General features: G+C 41.2%; 1 protein-coding gene across 10 annotated transcripts in view; it reads left to right on the forward strand.

The window, feature by feature from the left end:
• Positions 1–20876, forward strand: part of EFCAB2 (EF-hand calcium binding domain 2) — a 122747-nt gene that overhangs the window by 94889 nt on the left and 6982 nt on the right. For 8 of the 10 annotated variants that reach the window (XM_025430605.3, XM_025430603.3, XM_025430607.3 and 5 more), the window contains one exon: positions 8040–8112. The exons of the other annotated variants lie outside the window; for them this stretch is intronic. In XM_025430605.3, the coding sequence (XP_025286390.1) occupies positions 8040–8112 (73 nt within the window). The remainder of the gene's footprint in view (positions 1–8039; positions 8113–20876) is intronic. 10 annotated transcript variants of the gene reach the window in all.

The raw sequence follows: 20876 nt of genomic DNA on the forward strand, positions 1-20876 counted from the left end.
GACAAGGTGGAAATGCAAATACTGCTCATCAGGGCTTTTCCCTCCCAAGGGGCCAGCTGGTAACAGCACACCCACCATTGTACACAAATGACTTTGTGCCTTTTCTCTGCCCTTGCTTCCAAAAGCCTGACAAGAAGACTTTGGGATGAATTATTAAAATTCAAGAACAATGTTTTGTTTCACTACACTGACTTCAGTAAAGTTTCTAACTGGTTGCTTTAAAAGGTTGCATTAATAATTGTAAATGCCTTAATGATTTAATAATGTTACAATTGTTGTAAAAGTTACTTTATTATTTTTTTTTAAAGATTGTATTTGAGAGAGAGCAAGCATGAGCAGAGGAAGGATTACAGGGAGAGGGTCCCAAGCAGACACCGCAGTGGGCGTGGAGTCCAACATGGGGCTTCATCCCACAACCCTGAGATCATGACCTGAGCCAAAATCCAGAGTCAGAAGCCAATTGACTGGGGCCCCCAGGCGTCCCTTAAAAGTTACTTTAAAATAATTTTCAATCATTTCACTTGATTCAAAATCCTATTTAGTAGAAGTGAAGTGGGTGAATCAGCCCCAATGTGGTGTGTACTTGTGTCACTTTATTTCATAGTTTCATTTTAATGTTCCAGTTGTCTAACATCTTGGTTATTTCTTATTTCTGAATTTCTTTTATGTTCATTGGGAAGTTTTGGAATTTCTATACCTTGTCTCTGAAAGCTACAGTTTTAACTCCTAGCATGGTTTTTTCGTTTTTAACTTTTCCCTTTGCCGTTCTTCTCCTTTCTAGACCTCTGTCCCCTTCTCAGAAACTCATGGCCTCACGTTTTTCCGACCTCTGTTCTGTCTTGCCCTCTCTTCCTCTCTGTTTTTCTTAGGTCATGTTTAGGAGCCTTATTACTTCTGAGGCTGGCAGGTTAGCTACGTGGTTTCCTTCTTTATGGCTGGGACCCCAACCCCATCCCGGCACCATCTGGGGTTCTGGAGTCCAACCGACCCCTCTGCCTGCATTCCTGTGTTCTTGGCACCAGAATCCTAATGCCAGAGGAGCTCCTAGGATCCTCTGTCTTCTGTGCCTCTGGCCTTGTATTTCAGAACATGTACAAACAAGAGGAGCTCAGAGGCCTCTTTGCTTCTCCTATAATTTCCCTCCACACCCTCCTCTCGTCCTGTACCCGCCCGGAGCAGTTCACCCTGCTGCCTTTTTCACTGTGGGGTCAAGGATGAACAGGGCTCCATCTGCCCCAGATGCTTTTACCTGTTCTTAAGCCAAAACGATAGGTAAAGTGTAATACAAAAAAAGATAACTGTTTTAAACAGGTTCTATGAGGCAGGATTTCTGTTGACTTCTTACTGCTTTGGTTTTCATTTCAAATGTTCTTATGTTGTTTGTTTTTCAAGTTTATTTACTTTTTGGTATCTCTCTACCCAACATGGGGCTCAAACTCATGACCTCAAGATCAAGAGTCGTGTGCTCTTCCAACTAAGCCAGCCCGGTGCCCACTTCTTTTTTTTTTTTTTTTTTAACCTTTTATTTATTGATTCATGAGAGACACACACAGAGAGACAGAGAAACAGGCAGAGGGAGAACCAAGTTCCCTGTGGGGAGCCCGAGCCCGATGCGGTACTCAGTCCTGGGACCCTGGGATCATGACCTGAGCCAAAGTCAGATGCTCAATTACTGAGCCACCCAGGTGCCCCTTTTGTTTTGTTTTTAATGAAAACTTTTTATTAAAAAAAAATCACACTTATAGACAAATAGTAGGAGTGGCACATGGAACACTTGACATCACATAGGTGCACAGATGCAAAATGTTAACATTTCGCTTTTGCCTATGTTCTCCGTCTCTTTTATAATATACACACACACATATTCCACACTGCACACACATTTTCACACAAACATTTTCATTATTATTTTAATTTTTCTGGACTATTTGAGAATAAGCTGTGGGTGTTATGACCTTTTCCCCTGAAATACTCCAGTGTATATTTTCTAAGAACTAGAATATTCACTTACATAAGCCACAGGTATGTGTGTGTGTGTGTTTAAATATAATCTTAGAATAAGAGTAGCTAAAAAAAAAAAAAAAAAAAAGAATAAGAGTAGCTGGGGAGAACTTGAGGAGGTCATTTGGCTCATCCCCCCTGCTTGTTGCAGGTAAATTCCTCCAGTACATGATGGCTGCTTTCCAGGAGTGATAAGCCCAGATTCCCACAGGGACCAGGCCTGTGACGTGTGTGTGTGTGTGTGTGTGCCCCACCTAATTAGAGACCAACACTGTGCTGAACAAAACCTTATCTGCCAGCATGTCTGTACCTCAGGTCATCAGTTTTCAGACCTGGATCTGTCTTCGAGGCTCCCATAGGGTGGAGCCTCCAAGCTTCTCTGGAAGTGCCTCGTTATGGTCAAGTTCTCCTGTGAGTCTCATGAAATCCCTGGCCAGGTTTATAGGAGGCAGCAGTGTGCAGGGTTGAAGAGTGTGGGTTCCCACCTGTGTGTAGGGATCCCATAGCCACCACTTCTAGGATCCTGGGGAAGTTACCTCACCCTTCTGGGTTTGTTTTCCTCCTCTGTAGAGTAGAGTAGGTGCTGTCTTCGTAGGGCTGTTGTCAGGAGTAAGTGGATAAGAATATTGAAGCACATGGGACACCTGGGTGGCATGATCAGGTTGTGATCCCGGGGTCCTGAGATTGAGTCCCACATCGGGCTCCCCATGGGGAACCTGCTTCTCCCTCTGCCTGTGTCTCTGCCTCTCCCTGTGTGTCTCTCATGAATAAATAAAATAAAATCTTAAAAAAAAAAGAAAATAATATTGAAGCACTTGAGAGCAGAGCTAAACCGCGTGTGGCTGTGTGCAGCCTGTAGGTGGTGGAGGGGTGTGAGTGGGCTGTGGGGCTACCCCTTCTCCAAGTCCCAGAGGAGGTGTCCCTTCCCAACCAGAAGGCAAGTTAGTCCACTGTCTCGTCTCCTGCCCCCCGGGTTGGACCCGTAGCCCCGGTGCCCTGCTCCCTGTGGGGGTGGGGGGACACTGTTGGGATGCACTGAGCAAGATCTTGAACATCTTGGGGTTGTCTCCTTATCTATGAAATGGAAAGAGTGGGGGCTCCCCCTTCCTGCCATGGAGCAGTGCGAGGAGTAAAGGCATCTCTGGGGCCCGAGTTTGAGCTGTGAGAGTCCTGGCCAGGAGCTTTAGGTGCCTCTCCGGAGCTGCCACCTTGTCCCCCCTGCCACCCAAGTCCCCCTGCCGTCGCTGCTCGCACAGGCTTGCTCTTCCTCCGTCCCTGAATGTGCTGTTGCTGAGATCACCAGTGGCCTTCTCTCTGTGGGCTGCTGCTGCTTCTCTTCGGCTCAAGGGACAGTTTTAACAGCAAAGTCATTTTGCAACCAGGGGTCTGGGCAGAGTGCAGTTGAGGGGCCGTGGGTGCAAAAGAGGAGTGGAGAGGCTGTCAGAGGCAGGACAGACAGAGGAGTGGGTGGCAGGGAGCTAGGCACAGCGGGTCTGCAGAGGGGCTGGGCCTGCAGTGGATGGTGGGCAGGGGACTCACGGGGACAAGATGAAGGATTTGGAACAGGGGCTGTGGGAACAGAGGGAGCGGGCTTGGAGGTGGTCAGGCACCTATCAGAAATGTCTTCAAGGGACGCCTGGGTGACTCAGTGGTTGAGCATCGCCTTTGGCTCAGGTCATGATCCTGGGATCCTGGGATCGAGTCCTGCATTGGGCTTCCTGCATGGAGCCTGCTTCTCCCTCTGCCTGTGTCTCTGCCTCTCTCTCTCTCTGTGTCTTTCATGAGTAAATAAATAAAATCTTAAAAAAAAAAGTCTTCAAGATAAGGGAGGAAAATACCTGAATATTTTGGGGGCAAAAGAAGAAGCAACTGGTAGAGGATGAAGATGCTGAGTTGGGGGCGAGTGTGTCCTGAACAAGACACAAGAGCCAGGGACTTAGAGGATGCTTACCCAGATGAGTGCCAAGTGATGCATATAATTAGGAGGAAGAAAGAGGCAAGACTGGAACTAAGAAAAACTCAGAGGAGTTAGTTTTTTATTCCTTGGAGGCTGAGAGGGAAGGGGTGGGGAAGGATGTATGTACTTCTAAAGAGGTGAGCGGGCAGGGCAGGGCCTGTAATGGTAGGGGGCCCCCTCCGAATGCGTGAGTCCCTCCCAAATTCATAGATAGCCCGAACCCCCATGTGATGACGTTTGGAGGTACGCCTTTGGGAAGTGGTCAGGTTTAGATGAGGTCAGGAGAGTGGGGGCCCCCACGATGACTAGAGCCCTTAAAAGAAGAGGGGGACCCAGAGTGGGCTCGAAGTCTGCTGTGTGAGGACATGGAGCCAGGTGGCCATCGCAGGCCAGGAAGACTTTTTTTTTTTTTTAATTTTATGTATTTATTCACGATAGACATAGAGAGAGAGAGAGAGGCAGAGACACAGGAGGAGGGAGAAGCAGGCTCCATGCAGGAAGCCTGACGGGGGACTCGATCCCGGGACTCCAGGATCGCGCTCTGGGCCAAAGGCAGGCGCTAAACCTCTGAGCCACCCAGGGATCCCCCCAGGAAGATGGTTCTTACCAGACACTGAACCTGACGGTGCCTTGGCCCTGGGCCCTGCGGCCTCCAGAGCTGTGAGCAATGACGTTTTGCCTTCATCCGCCCGGGCTGTGGTGTGTAGCTGTGCAGCCCCAGCCGACGTGGCAGGTGGTAGGACGGTGAGCCGTGGTGCTCACTCAGTCTGCGTCTGTTTGGGGACGTGGGTGACAGGTATGTGGGGTCTTCTGCTGACATGAGGTGCATCCGAGGTTTGGAGCTTGAGGCAAGAGGTGATAGATGAATGGAGCGGGCAGGATGGAGGGGGAGGGTTAGGGTGCGGTAGATGGCAGTTTTGTTTGCTTTTTTTTTCTTTTGTTTTAAGGATTCTATTTATTTATGCATGAGAGACACACACACAGAGAGAGGCAGAGACACAGGCAAAGGGAGAAGCAGGCTCCATGCAGGGAGACCAATGGACTCGATCCCAGGACCCCAGGATCACGTCCTGAGCCAAAGGCAGCCGCTCAACCACTGGAGCCAGCCAGGCATCCTGGTAGATGGACATTTTGAATGGTTGGCTGGAACATATCGAGCAGTCATGTGTAGATGAATTCACTGCAAAACACAGCTCGTGGGCCAGTTTGCAGGGGCACAGAGGGCATTCCTGGGTTATTGTGGACTTGTCAGCCAAAGAAGCCTTTTGCCTTTTCCTCTTACGTGAGTGAGGCCTTCATGTTTTAGGACTAGAGAGAAAGCAGCAGCTTGGTGCCGGACAAATGGAACGAGCTTTGTTTTCTGTGGTCTCCCCAGACAGAGCAAGAGTGAGCCAGTCTAACTGGATTCATTCAGGAGAGGTGAGAAGGGGCAGGGGTCTTTCTAAGGGGAGCCAGGGGAGAGAGAATTTTCTATACTGAAAGGAAGCACCTGCCTCCCTCTGACCCAGAGCAGCCCACTGGTGGTGGGAGGCCCTGGGAGCTCACGCAGGCCCTCTTCCTTGGACAGCTGGGTTGGGGCAGGTCTCTGGAAAGTTCTTGCTAGACCCCTGGCTGGTCTCTTCCCGCCAGCACAGTCTCCTCAGAGGAGCTCTCATGCAGCCCAGCCTCGCTCCCCGAGCTGTCTGCAGCCTGGACCTTCCTCCTGCTCCCCCTATCATGTGTCACGTTTGGGGGTGGATTGTACCCCACCCACCAGCAAGCACCTTAGCCCTTCCCATGTCCTGGGTATTGGCAGCGACAAAGGGCTCATTTCAATCTGCTCTCAAGTTTCTCAGGCACAAGGGATATTGATTACCTTGCTGACCCAGCACAAGGTAATTCTGCTTTTCCCTCCACGTACGTCTCTTCTCAAAGGCTGACTCACGATGGCAGCTCTTCCTAGCTATTTCCAGAAACAGAGGGTATCGGATTTAAAATTTAAAATGTTCTAGTAACCATATTTTCTTTTAAAAGGTGAAAGACAAACTGGTAAAATTAATTTTAACGCTATGTTTTATGCAACCCAGTGTGTCTCAAATATTGTCTTTTCAACATGTCAGTTTAAAAATTATCAGAGATATTTTACTTTTTTTCCCCCTAGACTCGGTTTTTGAAATCCATGTGTATTTTACACTTACAGCCTGTTTTCACTTGGGCTGCTCACATGCCCAGTGCTCAGTAGTCAGATGGAGGCAGGGACCACTGTCCTAGACGAGGGCCTGTGGGGACTTCCAGGTCCCCCTGTCCCGTCCCCCCAACATCGTGCAGGGTAACTAGCCTTTCCTTGGGTCCCTCTGATTCTGGACTCTGTGGTTCTCTGATGCACATAGAGAGGCCTGGAAGGTTATGGAGGGGCTAAATCTATGAATACTTAGCAAATCATATGTTTTTTTATCCTTGCCTCATTAACTATCGGTTCTTTTTTCTTGTTTAATTTTATTTGTTTATTTGAGAGAGAGAGAGAGAAAGCATGAGCAAGGGAAGGAGCAGACTCCTTGATGAGCAGGAAGCCTGTCGCAGGCTCGATCTCTTGACCTCAGGATTATGACCTAAGCAGAAGGCAGATGCTTTACCGCCTGAGCCACCCAGGCTCCCCTATCAGTTCCAATGCATACAGCAGGAGTCCGATGCTACAATGATATATTTACCACAGTGGTGTTAGCCAGATTCATGGGACACCTTTAGGGGACTTCTTGAAAGTCTAGGCTTATAGAATGCTTCAGTGTCTATAGTCACAGCATCACCTTCAGGTCCTACCTTCATGAGGGATGTGGGCATGAAAATCAATGCATGAGTGTTGAGACTGAGCTGCTTGGGTGGGTATGAAATAAGAAGACCTTACATGTTTAGCTGGCCCTCGTTTAGTCTGAAGGAAAACCAATAAGTGAAAATTAATCCCATCTCCCACAGTTACTGATTTTCAGTTTTCCTCTCACTACTCATTCTGCAACCTCTTTAAGTGATGAACCTAGACATTCTTGTTTAACATGTTTTCTCAGTAAAATAGGGAGTAAATATCATACCACTGATACCATCCAGAATGGTTAAGAAATGAAATATTCTAGTTAAGTATTTGTGAAATTAAGTTCACACTCAAATACTACAACTGTAATAATTTTAAGTAGAAATATATTTTTAAAATATTTTATTTATTCATGAGACACACACACAGAGGTGGAGACATAGGCAGAAGGAGAAGCAGGCTCCTTGTGGGGGGCCTGATGTGGGACTCGATCCCAGGACCCCGGGATCATGACCTGGGCCGAAGGCAGGCGCTCCACTACTAAGCCACCCAGGTGCTCCTTGGTGGAGATATTTAATAATCTATTACAAATCCTCTGTCTTAGCATCTAGAGAATACGGACTATAATTCATACTTTTCTTAGGTTATTTGCTAAATTGAATTACGATATTATGGGAGGGTAGGGGAGTCACTAATATTTATGGAGTGGCTACTCTGCCAAGAGCTGTGCTTTTATATTATAATATTCATATTATTTTATGCCGAGGGTGTTCCCAGCCCCATTCTAAGTATTTGAAGGAAGATGTTATGTGTTACCCCCCAGCTAGGCTTATGCACCCAGAGACTGGCCTGCCCCGCCTAGCACAGTGCAGGGCAATCTGACACCAGAGCCCTGCTACTAAGTACTCTGCACTAATGTGAACTTCTGCACAAACCTCTGGGGAGACATTATTGTTCTGCCCTAGACAGTGAGGTGCAAAACTGTTAACGAACTCAAAATCAGCTAGTAAGTGGCCGGCATTTCTTTTTCTTCCTCTCCCCTCCTTTTCATTTTCTAGAACTTCTGGATTTTGGCTCAGGCAGGGCTTGAGTTTGTAAATCAGTGCAAACACTGTTTCTTCTTCCTTTGGTTCACCTGTCTGCCTTTTTCTTTCCCAGGAAATATCTTCTCTCCTCCATGAGGCAGTACTGATAGACTTCATTTGCTGTGCTACGTCCACCCTTGAAGTGGTTTAGAGAAACACGGCGCTTGCTTTTCAAAGTTTATATTCTGAAACTATTGACTATTTTTTCCTGCAGAGAGATCGGAACAATTATCAGGTCACTAGGGTGCTGCCCAAGCGAAGGAGAGCTGCATGACCTGATCGTAGAGGTAAGCAAGGCTGCATGGGCTGGGCTCCCTGCTATGCCCATTCCTTGTTCTTGAACACCCTTACCTGCAGCTAAGCATGTCCTAAACTAATGTCCTAAACTAATAATGGGTCCACTTGATGAAGACATTTGGGCAACTGTGTGGATTGGCCAGCCAGCAGTTCTGAAACAATATCAGATCTGGAAGAAATGGCTTTGACTAAGTAACTCAATGGCTCAAGTAAGGAGCCCACCTTAGATATTATTTATATTCTAAAATTAGTTGAAGAGGGGCACCTGGGTGGCTCAGTCGGTTGAGTGTCAGACTCTTGATTTCAGCTCAGGTCATGATCCAAGGGTCATGAGATCGAGCCCCGCATAAGGCTCCCCACTCAGCGGGGAGTCTGCTTCTCCCTCTCCCTCTGCTCCTTCCCCACTCATAAATAAAACAAATAAAATCTTTTTTTTTTTTAAGCTTATATTCATTTGAGAGAGAGAGCGAACCAGAGAGAGAGAGAGAGATCAAGCATGATCAGGGGCAGGGAGAGGGAGAAATAAACTCCCCACTGATTAGGGAGCTTGATGCAGGACTCTATCCCAGGACCCTGAGATCATGACCCAAGCAGAAGGCAGACCCTTAACTGACTGAGCCACCCAGGTGCCCCTAAATAAATAAAGTCTTAAAAAAAATAAAATTAGTTGAAGAAAGGCCAGCAGATACTTGGGACCAAATATGTGTGGAAAGAACATGGCAGATGAAAGGAATTGTGGTGAAGAATTTCAGTTCAGAAGAGATAGAAATGGAGGTAGGGACTGTAAGAAATTTATATTTTTTTGGGGGGAAAAAAAACCCTAACTTTCAGAATAAGTAGTAAACATAACAAAATAATAAGAACCAACTTGACACTGACTGAACAGTCTAAGAATTTTAAAAATGGTTATTTGTAATAGCGTTGATGAGTCTCTGGAGGGAATCATCTTGTAAAGCAGTAATGAATGGCCCAAGATCAGAGAGCTTCCTGCCCTGTTTGGTTTCCCAGAAAAGTGTCTGGTCTAACTAACCTCAAATGTAGCTTTCAGTTTAACAAAGCAGAGGCCTGAAGGGAGCGAAGCTACCTGGGCCACCAACAGGAGAAGAATCTGTTCAGAGCTGCTTCTCCATGTGGGTTTTGGTGGAGGCCAGAATCAAGCAGGAGATGAGGGGAGGCAGGCAAGGAAGTGGGATTTTGTTGATTTATGGGCCTAGCCCAGCACTGACTTGGTGAGTCACTTGACCTCTGTGTTCATTTCTCTGTGATGATACCTACTTCAAAGCTAAATGCAATCATGTATTAGAAGACATGTTTTGAATCCTAAAGCACTCTATATACAGTTAAGGAGTGGAAGATTGGAAAGACGACTCTGTTGCCTGTTATTAGCATTGTGGCAACTAAAAAAGCAGTACCGATTTTTCATTAACATTTAAAAATATTCAGTAAAGCTCAAAATCTTTACATTGTTTTTTTCCATTTTGGGACCCAATAAAACTATTTTTACTCAGAGGGGAAAAAAAGTCTTTTTTTTCCTGAGTTGGTCCTCACATTCTTAAAAAAAAGGTGTTGATCGCTGCTTGACAGTGTTTATCGACAAAGCTCGAATTTGTGCTAGGGAAAGAGGAAAGTTGGCGCTGTGGAACAGATAAGAAATGGAAGATGAATTTATAGTGAACTCATAATTATTGCATATAATTCAGTAGAGTAAATGGAGCAGTAAGAAAAATGCCCCTGGAAAGATAGAAAAGCAGAGCCTTTAGAGCCTAATTCCTTTTGTAGGTTTGAATCAGCAAACCACAATCCCTGGGCCAAATCCAGCCCACCACCTATTTTTACAAATAAAGTTTTATTGGAACAAAGCTCAATTCATTTATTTACATATTGTCTTTGGCTGTTTTCTCACTACAAGAGTGGAGCTGAATCCTTGTGACAGAGACCATATGGTTTGCAAAGCTTAAAATATCTACTGTCTGGTCCTTTGCAGAAAAAGTTTGCCAACTCTTGATCTGTAAGCTTCTCTGGCAAAGTAGAATAAACACCACATCTTGTGTCAGGAGGTCTACGTTCAAATCCCATAGCTACCACTTACGACTTGGCTGAGCAGCGTAGTCTTTCAAAGTCGGTTCCACATCCACAAAAGGAATGCAAATAGCATAGTGTCTTTATGAGGATTAAATCTGGTAACTATGAGGAATCAGGTGTTGCTTGATGGGCACTCTGTGCATATATGGGGTTGCTTGTTCTGTAGGTGCCTGTCTACTGAAGTTACCCCATGGGTCTGGGCAGTTAATCACAGTAGATGCTCAGGGCCCTGCGTTTTATTTTGTCATTGCCCCTTTCTTAGATATATTGACACAACCTTTGAAAGTTACAAATGGTTAGAACAGCTGGACCAGGACGGATGACTGTTGTCTAAGCCCTATATGTACTTTTCTGTCTTTGTGCACAATTTATTCAAATTAAATTATAGTGATATACTTCAGAAGTTTTGGGTGTGACTATCCTTTTTTGAGGTTTCCCAAATAAATGAGAAGAGAAAAAGCACGTAGATATTTGTTGGTATCAAATACATTTAGAAAACCAGAGCTCCAAATAGTAAAGCTCTAGGAGTGAATCCCTTATTGCTAAGTGCTCTGTAATAGTTTCAGAAATGAAAACTATTTCTACTTCTTTTGCTTTAAAATGCAATAATGTGATGATGCTCTAAACTTCTGTAAAACATCAAAACCTATGTGCAGTTCTCTAGTTGGCATTTACTTAAATTATAGTCTAAGTACATACTCTCAGCCCCTCGTTTCCTAAAGAGCAGTATAAAGTGTGATGTTTCTCTTAAAACAGATCATTTAAAAATCACTTGGCATTGATCCCTCTATTTCATATTCTTCAGTTACCAACTGGCCCCAAGTAATCTCAGCCCATTTGGAATATCACAAAACTCAGCAACAGCGAGAAGGCTTAATACCCAAATTTTATTGGCATACAGGTTACCAAAAAATTCTTCCTTTACTATGAAGTTAGAACCTTCCAGGATCTTCCATGTGGGAACTAGGAGGATGTGACAATATCTCAGTACCAGTGGGAAGGGCATGTAGAGGTTTACAGCCTTTGAAGTTCAAACCTAAGTGGAATTGTGGAGAATTTAAAGTAATTAGAAAGGAGAACTAAAAGACATTTGCAAAATAAGACCTATGTTGGTAAGATTATGACATTATACAGTGATTTTTTTTAAAAGGTCATTCATCAGGAAGGTATAAAAATCATAAATGTCCATGTAGCTAATAACACAGCTGCAATATCCATGAGGCAAAAATGGACAGAGAAAGGGATAGACAGACAATTCCACAATCATAGAAGGAGCTTTTAAAAACCCTCTCTAAATAATTGATAGAGTAACTACATAAAATATCAGCAAAGATGTAGATGATCAACCATCAATCACCCCAGCCTAATTGATATTTATAGGACGCTACACCCACAAATGCAAAATACATGTTTTTTTCAAGTGTATGGAATGCTCAATAGGATAGATTAAGTGCTGGGCCATAAAACAAGTCTCAGTAAATCTTTAAAAATTGAAATCATATAGGATATTTTCTCTGATTTTAAAAATGAAATGAAGAGAGGGCAGCCTAGGTGGCCCAGTGGTTTAGTGCCGCCTTCAGCCCACGGCGTGATCCTGGAGACCTGGGATCGAGTCCCATGTCGGGCTCCCTGCATGGAGCCTGCTTGTCCTGCCTGTGTCTCTGCCTTTCTCTCTCTGTATGTCTCTCATGAATAAATAAATAAATAAATAAATAAATAAATAAATAAATAAATAAATAAAATCTTAAAAAAAAAAATGGAATGAAGAGGCACCTGGGTGACTCAGTCAGTTAAGTGACTTACTTGATTTGGCTCGGGTCCTGATCTCAGGGTTGTGAGATCGAGCCCCACATCAGGATCTGTGCTCAGTGTGGAGCCTGCTTAAGATGCTCTCTCTCTTCCTCCCTCTGTCTCTTCCTACTGCTCCTGCTCGCTCTCTCTAAATAAAAAATAAATATGAAATAAGTCAGAGACCAATAGAGAATAAGATAACTAGGAAATCTTCAAATATTTGAAATTAAGAAAAAAAATTTGAAATTAAGCAACATACTTTCCAATAATTCACAAATCAAAGAAGAAATCACAAGAGGAATTAGATTATTTTGCAAACATTAATGAAAATACAACATATCAAAATAAAATGCACTTAAATAAATATAAATGCATTTTATAATGTGGAATAAAAAAGGATTCATATTAATAAAGATAAACAACTTGATCATAAAAGAAAATACAACATATCAAGCTTGTGGGATACAGGTAAGCAGTGCTTAGAGACCAGCTTATAACTTTAAATGATTATACCTGAAAAGAAAAAAAGGCCTAAAATTAATTATCAAAATTCTCATTGTAACAAATTGGAAAAAGAAGAGCAACATAAACTCAATATAAATGAAAGAAAGACAATTATGAACAGCAGAAATCAGTGAAATAGAAAATGGACAGAGAAAATCACTGATAGCAAAATACTAGTCTTTTCAAATAAAATTGATAAACTTCTAACTAAGGTGATCAAGACAAATTACCTACATCAAAATTAAAGGAGGGTTTATCATTATCCTTCAGACATTTTAAAAGGATAAGAAAGGAACAACTTTATGCTAATAAACCTGGCAACTTAGATAAAACGGACAAATTCCCCAAGACACACAAATTACCAAAACTGACCCCAAAAAACCTAGAGAATTAGAATAGCCCCATATCAATTATAAAAACTAAATTTATGATTAAAAACTTTCCCATAAAGACAATTAGAAGTTCAGATGGCTTTGCTAGTGCATTCTCTCAGACATTTCTGGAAGAACTAGTACCCATTCTACGCAAAACTCTGTTTGAAAACATTACAGGAGGTAACACCTTCCAGGCTAGCATTACTCTGATGTTCAAGCCTGACAATCCTATTACAAAAAAGAATAGATCTTATTAACAAAGATGTAAAAAGTCCTTAATAAGATTTTACCAAATCAATTTCAATAATATGTTAAAAGGATAACACATCATGAACAAGTGGAGTTTATCTCAGGAATCTAAGGTTAGCTTAATATCAATCAATGTAATGTATTACCTCAAAGAACAAAGTAGACAGACCATATGATCATTTCAGTAAATAAGGAAAAAAAGCATTTGAAAAAATTCAGTACCCATCAAAGAGAAAAAAATACTCAGCAAATGAAGAATAAAAGGAAACTTGTCAAGCTGGCCAGGGGGTAGCTATGAAAATTCAAGGCTAAAATCATACTCAGTGTTTTCTTTTCTTTTTTTTTTTTTTAAGATTTTATTTATTTATTCATGAGAGACAGGGAGAGAGAGAGAGAGAGAGAGAGAGAGAGAGAGAGAGAGAGAGGCAGAGACAGGCAGAGGGAGAAGCAGGCTCCATGCAGGGAGCCCGATGCGGGATTCGATCCCAGGTCTCCAGGATCAAGCCCTGGGCCGAAGGCCAGCGCTAAACCGCTGAGCCACCTAGGGATCCCTCAGTGTTTTCTACATAAAATCATGAACAAGGTGCAGATGCCTGTGTTCATCACTCTTCTCCATCATTTACTTGAGGTCCTAGCTAGTGCAACAAGATAAGAAAAAATAATAAAAGATACAGTTTGGAAAAGAAAAAGTGAAACTATTTCTATTTCGGACAACATGATTTTTCATGTAGGAAATCCTAAGAGATTTGCCAAAAAGGCTCTAGAACTGATATGAGAATTTAGCCAGATCACAGCCTACATGGTTAGCATGAAAAATTAATTGTATTTCTATAATTAGAAATTAACAATAAGAAAAATGAAATCAAATAAACAACTACATTTTAAAAAGCATGAAAATGTAATAATGAATAAATTTAGCAAAATAAAGGCAAGACTTAAACGCAAACACTATAAAGAGAAATTAAGACTTAAATGGATAGATATACATTTTGGTGGGTTGCAAAACAACATTGTTAGGATGTCAGTTATTTGATTCATAGATTCAATATGTTTGCAATCAAAATCATAGCGGGCTTTTTTGAAGAAATTTATGAGCCAAAATTGGATGGAAAAGCAAAGGAACTAGAATAATCAAAATAATTTTGAAAAAGAAGGGCAAAGGTGGAATTTTACTACCTGATTGCAAGATTTACAGTGAAACTACAGTAATCATCACAGTGTGATATTTGTGTACTGAGAAGCATACAAACCAATGGAACAAACTGGGGGATCCAGACATAGAATCATACTTAGATCTCTGACAAATTTGCCAAAGTAATTCAATGAAGGTAAGGATTATCATTTCAATAAATAGTGTGGGAGCAAATGGATATCTGAATAGAAAGAAAACAAACTTCAGCATTCTTTTACTCCACACACAAAGGTTAACTTGAAGTGGATCATAGACTTGAATAGAGGAGCTAAAGCTATAAACTTCTGGAAGAAGACAGAGAGAAAACCATGTGATGTTGGGTTAGCCAAACATTTCTTAGATAAGACACAAAAAGCATGAACGATTAAAAAAAAAAAAGAAAAGCACAACAAACAATTGATTACCTTCATCAGTATTAAAAAGTATTGCCCATTTAAATGCACAGTTAAAAACCAACAAATATAAATATACAAACCAAACAAATATAAATCACAGATTGGGGGAGACATATTTGCAAATAATTTATTTGACATTGTATCCAGAATATACAAACATCTATTTTAACTAATATTAGAAATATGATGAATATCTATATTTATTGGGGAGGATGAAGTGCCACTACACATCTATTCTAATAGATAGTTTTGTCAGTAGTGTTCAACATAATCCAAAGTTACCAACTTATGTGTCTGTGTCTCACTTCTATCAAAAACTTCTTGAAGACACAGAGTTTATGCTTTGTACATCGTTGCATCCTTAGCACTGAGAATGAAGCCTGCCATAATCTGGTTCAAGAACCTGCTCTACCATTTCCTGTGGTTATTATTATGTTTCTTAACACTTTCTTCTTGTGCTTGCAAGACCTAGTATCAGAATAGTGGGAAATTCAGGCTTGCAAAGCACTTCAGATATACTTGAAAGAAGAGTTTTACAATAAGTCTGATTCGTGTGCTCCAAAATTCCAAGTTTACAGTACATAAAAGTAATTAAAAACTATTGTGAGCTGTTAATTGTTCATTTGTCAAATAATTACCAAGCATTTACCACGTGCCAGGTACCAGGCATGCAGAGACCAAAGAAAACTGAAGAAACCTCATCCTAATATGTCTCAAGATAGTTTCAAACACTTTAAAATTGTGAACATCAAAAATTTGAATACCTAGGCATTTAAATATTTGAGATTGTGTTCAGTCCTATTCATTTAGCAAAATGAAGAAACTCACAAATGAATGTTGTTGCTTTTTCTGTGGTCAGTGATTTAATGTCAAATTAATAGTGGTGAGAAGCCTGTAGCCTGTATGATGTCAACGTGTTCAATATTCCCTAGTAACCAGCGAAAACAATGTAATGGTTTTACTGAGTCATTTCCTGCATATTTCGTCTTGGATGAAAAATATCATACCACACCAGACATACCACAAGCCCCAAAGGTCCCAAATCACAGTTTCTCATTATTTTTAATTAAGTATCCTCAGAAATTTTTGTGTTTGAAACTTCAGAAATGACTGTCTAGTTAGTAGAGTAAAATCTGCATAATCCACATATTTGTAAAGTGATAGCTTTCATCAATCTGAACCTTAATCGCATCATCCTGATTCCAGATGAGCCCTGAGATGTCACAGCCTTCAGAACCCAACTGTACCAAGCTTCTCAGAGATTGAGAAAGGGTGGGAGCAATTATGTTCTGATTTTGAAATAGCTGGTGATGTGAAATACTGTCATCTGTTAATTTTCCTAAGTACACTGGCGTTGGATAAAGTGGGAGAAGGGAATAGATCTGTTCTCATTTGTGCTAATGTTAGATGTTGGAGTTAAAGAATTGTAGACTGATTGGGGCGGGTGGATGGCTCAGCCCGTTAGGCGGCAGACTCTTGATTTCAGCTCAGGTCATGATCTCAGGGTCCTGGGATTGAGCTCGGCATTGGGCTCTGTGCTCAGTGGGGATTCTTATGCTTGTCCCTCTACTTCTGCTCCTCCTCCCGCTGTCTCTCTCTTTCAAATAAATAAAATCTTAAATAAATTAATAAATAAAAAGAATTGTAGACCAAGAAGTACTTTGGAGATTATCTAGTAATGGCTACCAGCCATGACTTTGGAATGGAAATAGATAAATGGCGAGGGGCGGGGGAGAGCTGAGGGGATCGTGTGTTGTACAAGGAATACCCTGAGAGTATCACACATCTGTAGTTAGAAGAAAAACAGTAAATGGAGCTAAAACAGTGATCAACAGCAGGAAACAAAACCCAGGGAAATCTGTAAAAGTGGTTTTCCCCTCTTTTACATAAATACATAATATTTATAAATAAATGCATTTCATAATTTCATATAAACAGTCATAATGAGACTAATACAAGTTTTTATTTCAAATTTTTATTGTAATAAAGTAATACATATAGAAATTTTTTAAAGAAATAGAGAAAAATCTTTTCCAGTGATCCAACACCTTAATATGATCATAATATTTTAGTGTACTTCCTTGCATATCATTTCCCCATGGATGTTTTTAACATGACTGTGATCTTAGAGTTCAGTTAGTTGAGCTGGAATTCCTAGACTTCTTCCCTCAACACGCAATGGAATAAAATAGGGAAATTAATGGCTTGACAGCCACCAGTTCTCCTATAGCTTCAAGTTGTAGGAAGTCCTAGTTGGAAGGGACCTTAGCAATTATCTGGTTTAGCCACCTGTTGATTCTTAGCATCTCTAATGGTCCGCTGGGAGATGATTCAAACTTTTTTGATACTTATATTAATAAGGGACTTAAAACCTGAAAGAATCACATATCCTAATTTTTTTTTTATAGTAGCCTTTGGAATGTTTGAAGTAAATATATTCTAAAGTAGATTTCTTTTAAATTTTTCATTTGGGGGTACCTGGGTGGCTCAGGTTAAGTGTTCAACCCTTGATTTAGGCTCAGGTCTTGATCTCAGGGTCCTGGGATTGAGCCCCACATTGGGCTCTGTACTGAGTGTGGGACCCACTTGAGATGCTCTCCCTCTCCCTCTGCCTCTCCTTGATCCTGTGCTCTCTCTCTCTCTCCAAAATAGATTTTTCATTTGCAAAGATAATTTTTTTGACAAATGCCAATATATTTTTGTTATTTTATTCCATCCAAGGTAGAGAAATATCTAAATTTTACTGTTTTCATTTTGAGACATGATTTTTTTTTCATTTTGAGACATGATTTATGTAATAATTTGAATGTGTGTTATTTAGAGTCTAACTTGAAATATCTCATGGTTTTTGTTTTATTTTTTTTATTACAAATAGTTAAAAATGGTATGCATATCTTATTTGGTGACCTGGAACTAGTCAAAATGTAGATGCTTTTTAAACCATCTTAACTACCGATACTATCTTGCGTTTGTGAAGCATGAAATAGTTCAATTTATTGACCGAGTGTTGTATCACTGGGGAGAAATGAATTTTCACTGTGTTTTATTGCACCTACTCAGTGAGTTTGGCATTAAAATAAATAATGCTTTAATGAGAAAAGGGATGGCCTAATCATTTCCCTATCGAATGGGGGTAAGAACTCTGGACCATGGTCCCATCAAAACACCTGACCCAATTATAGACAAGGTGGGCACTTCACCTCCCTGTGCCTGACTTCCTACAGAAGCAAAACAGATTAAGAATATGAACTTTTGCCAAAGTGGAGTGGGAACCCAGTGTTTGCCTTATGCTTTGAGACTTAGATAAATGCTGATATATTTTTTTAAAATCCTACACCATACATATTTACTGAGCTTTCTTCATGTTGGGAAGAGGGGGCAGAAAGACTGGGATGTCTACAGGTGCACTGGTAGCTTCCAGGACTTGGGCCCTTTGTGTGGCAATGAAGCAGCGTATTCTCTTCAGGCTGCATGCTCTGCCCTAGTTCTTGGGAGACAAGTGGCCAGGCAGATCTGGGCCTTGGTGTGCCAGGCGAACATCTGCCTGCATACCGTTCAATGAATTCGCTGTAAGTGGTACTTGAAGGCGGAGCTGGGGGATCTTCCTGCAAAGTGGTTTCTTCCTTCTGCGTTCATAAATGCTGCTGAGGCTACTTGACAGTTATTACCTCCTTTTCAGCACATTCTCCCTCCTTGTGGCAGAAACAAACCAGATTATAACTTATTTTGCCTTGTTCCTATTTGCGGTAACAAGATCTATTTGTTTTGTTTTTGTCTTTGGAAGAGGAGGGAGGTGTTTGGTGGCTGGCAGTTACTCTCTCCCTGTCCAAAGAGGCATGGAGGGAGACAGTGGAGGGGAAGGCAGTGCCCTGTCCTGTAGGCGGTGGATTGGGGCCGGGCACATGGTATTAGGTCTGCCTAGCAATGGAATATGTTCTCAGCACATGTCGTGTGGCATTTACAGATAGAAGGGAGGACCAAACTTCTGCATGAACAAGTTAGATCCATTTGGTGGGTCAGGGAGGTTGTGTTTGAGATTTCAGCATCAGAGATTGATTCTTTTAGGAGGAAATGTCAATGCATGATATAGAACCAGATGTGTGTGTATGCTATTGATGGAAATCATCATAATCATAATCATGGAGATTAACAAAGCAGAGAAAACTTTTTCTTTCTTTCTTTTTCTTTCTTTCTTTCTTTCTTTCTTTCTTTCTTTCTTTCTTTCTTTCTTTCCTTCTTTCTTTCTTTCTTTCTTTCTTTTTTTTTTTTCTTGAGAAAACTCTTTTTCTTTAAAAAATAAATCCCTGTAGGGATTCTCTTTAGCCCAGAAACAAACCCACATAATTATCATCACCTGATTTTTAAAAAAGATTTTATTTATTTATTCATGAGAGACACACAGAGGCAAAGACATAGGCAGAGGAAGAAGCAGGCTCCCTGTGAGGAGCCTGATGTAGGACTCGATCCCAGGGCCCCAGGATCATGCCCTGAGCTGAAGGCAGACACTCAACCACTGAGCCACCCAGGTGCCCCTCTCTCCTTCTATTTATGTATATATCTCCCCTTGTACACACATACACACGATTATAGTTCGATACTTGATATATTTCTATTAAATCATAAAGGCATTTTAAAATGTGGCTCTAAAAAAACCATTGAGCCATTATTGCATAACATTTCTAGAAAGTAGTGTTTTTGTCCTGTCTTACTATATAGCCTCATAAAGTTAACTAGCTTGTCCTGCACTAGAAATAATAGAACCGCATCTTATCTTCCCCTCTCCCCACTCTTGTTTCCAGATACATAGAATCTTATTTCTTTGTTATGAGAGGGGAATTACCATATTTTAAAAATGACTTTAGGAAAAACACGAATCCAAATAGAGCATGGAGTTTAGTAACTACTAATATACTAATATCACCTCATTAATTGTGACAACAAACCAATTATATTTGTACCATAGTGATCGAAGAGTTAACAGGGAAACTTGGGTGGGCAGTATGTGGGAACTCTGCAGTATTTTTGCAACTTTTCTCTAAAACTATTCTAAAATAAAAAGCTTATTTTTTAAAAAAATATTTATTTCTTGGAAAGAGCACAAGGGGAGGGGAGGGGCAAAGGGAGAGGGAGAAGCAGACTCCCTGCTTAGTAGGGATTGATCCCAGGACCCCGAGATCATGACCTGAGTCTAAGGCAGACATTTAACTGACTGAGCCACCCAGATGCCCTAAAAGGTTATTTAATACTACAAAACCTTTTATAATATAAAATAGTTTATGGTATATATTAAACAGTTTATTAACACAATGGAGTAAGAATGATCATATAATTGTATTGTTTTTATACCATCGTGTATACATCCTTTTGTACAGAAGAAAGAATTAGATATGGCCTCTAGAGGACAGTGTTGGGTCATAGAAATATTTTCACAGTCTGCTCAAGATGAAGATGGATTTCCTTATTTTTCTTCTTATTTTGTAACCACAAGTCCTCTGTTTATTCATTATCCATCTTTGACTTTAAAAAAGTCAAAGAAAAGGTGTACCTCCTCTGGTATCCTGATTAGCTAGAGATCTTTAACTTACTGTTTTTGTGCAGTTTGGGCTCTTCACAGATACATGGGGCCAGAATGATTGCAGTTTTCACCCTAACTTTCAGAGCACTGGGGGCTCGTGTAAGTCCTCTGGGAGCCAAGGAAGCATTACAGGGCACGTACTATGTGTTACGAATTTTCGTGTGATGGAGAGAGTGCTAGAGAGTTGAACTCCCTTTGGAAAAACCACAAGCCATTTGTAGATTGATGAGGATGCTCATAAAATACAGAGAGGTCTTGATCTCTCAAGGTTGAGATTGTTTGCTCCACAGTGATTTGTTGGGGATGGCAGGAAGAAGGAAACAAACCATTGCTCTAGCTTCTGGAGCACATTTCTGGAGTAATCAGCAGAGAAACTCACGATTTTAATTTAAAAATTATCCCTCCACAGGTAGTCTCATGAGATTGACATTTTATTTTTAAGAGGCTCTTGCGGTAGGTAGTTACAGAGTGCTACTCAAGCACAGCAGAGCCAGATGAACATTAATTTGCACAACCTTGCCTTGTACCTAGAGGCAGCTGAAACAATTGTTCATGTATTGATGGGCTCAGAGATTCTGGAGTATCACTGTCA

This window comes from Canis lupus, chromosome 7 (genome assembly GCF_003254725.2).
Source record: "Canis lupus dingo isolate Sandy chromosome 7, ASM325472v2, whole genome shotgun sequence".
Taxonomy (NCBI): domain Eukaryota; kingdom Metazoa; phylum Chordata; class Mammalia; order Carnivora; family Canidae; genus Canis; species Canis lupus.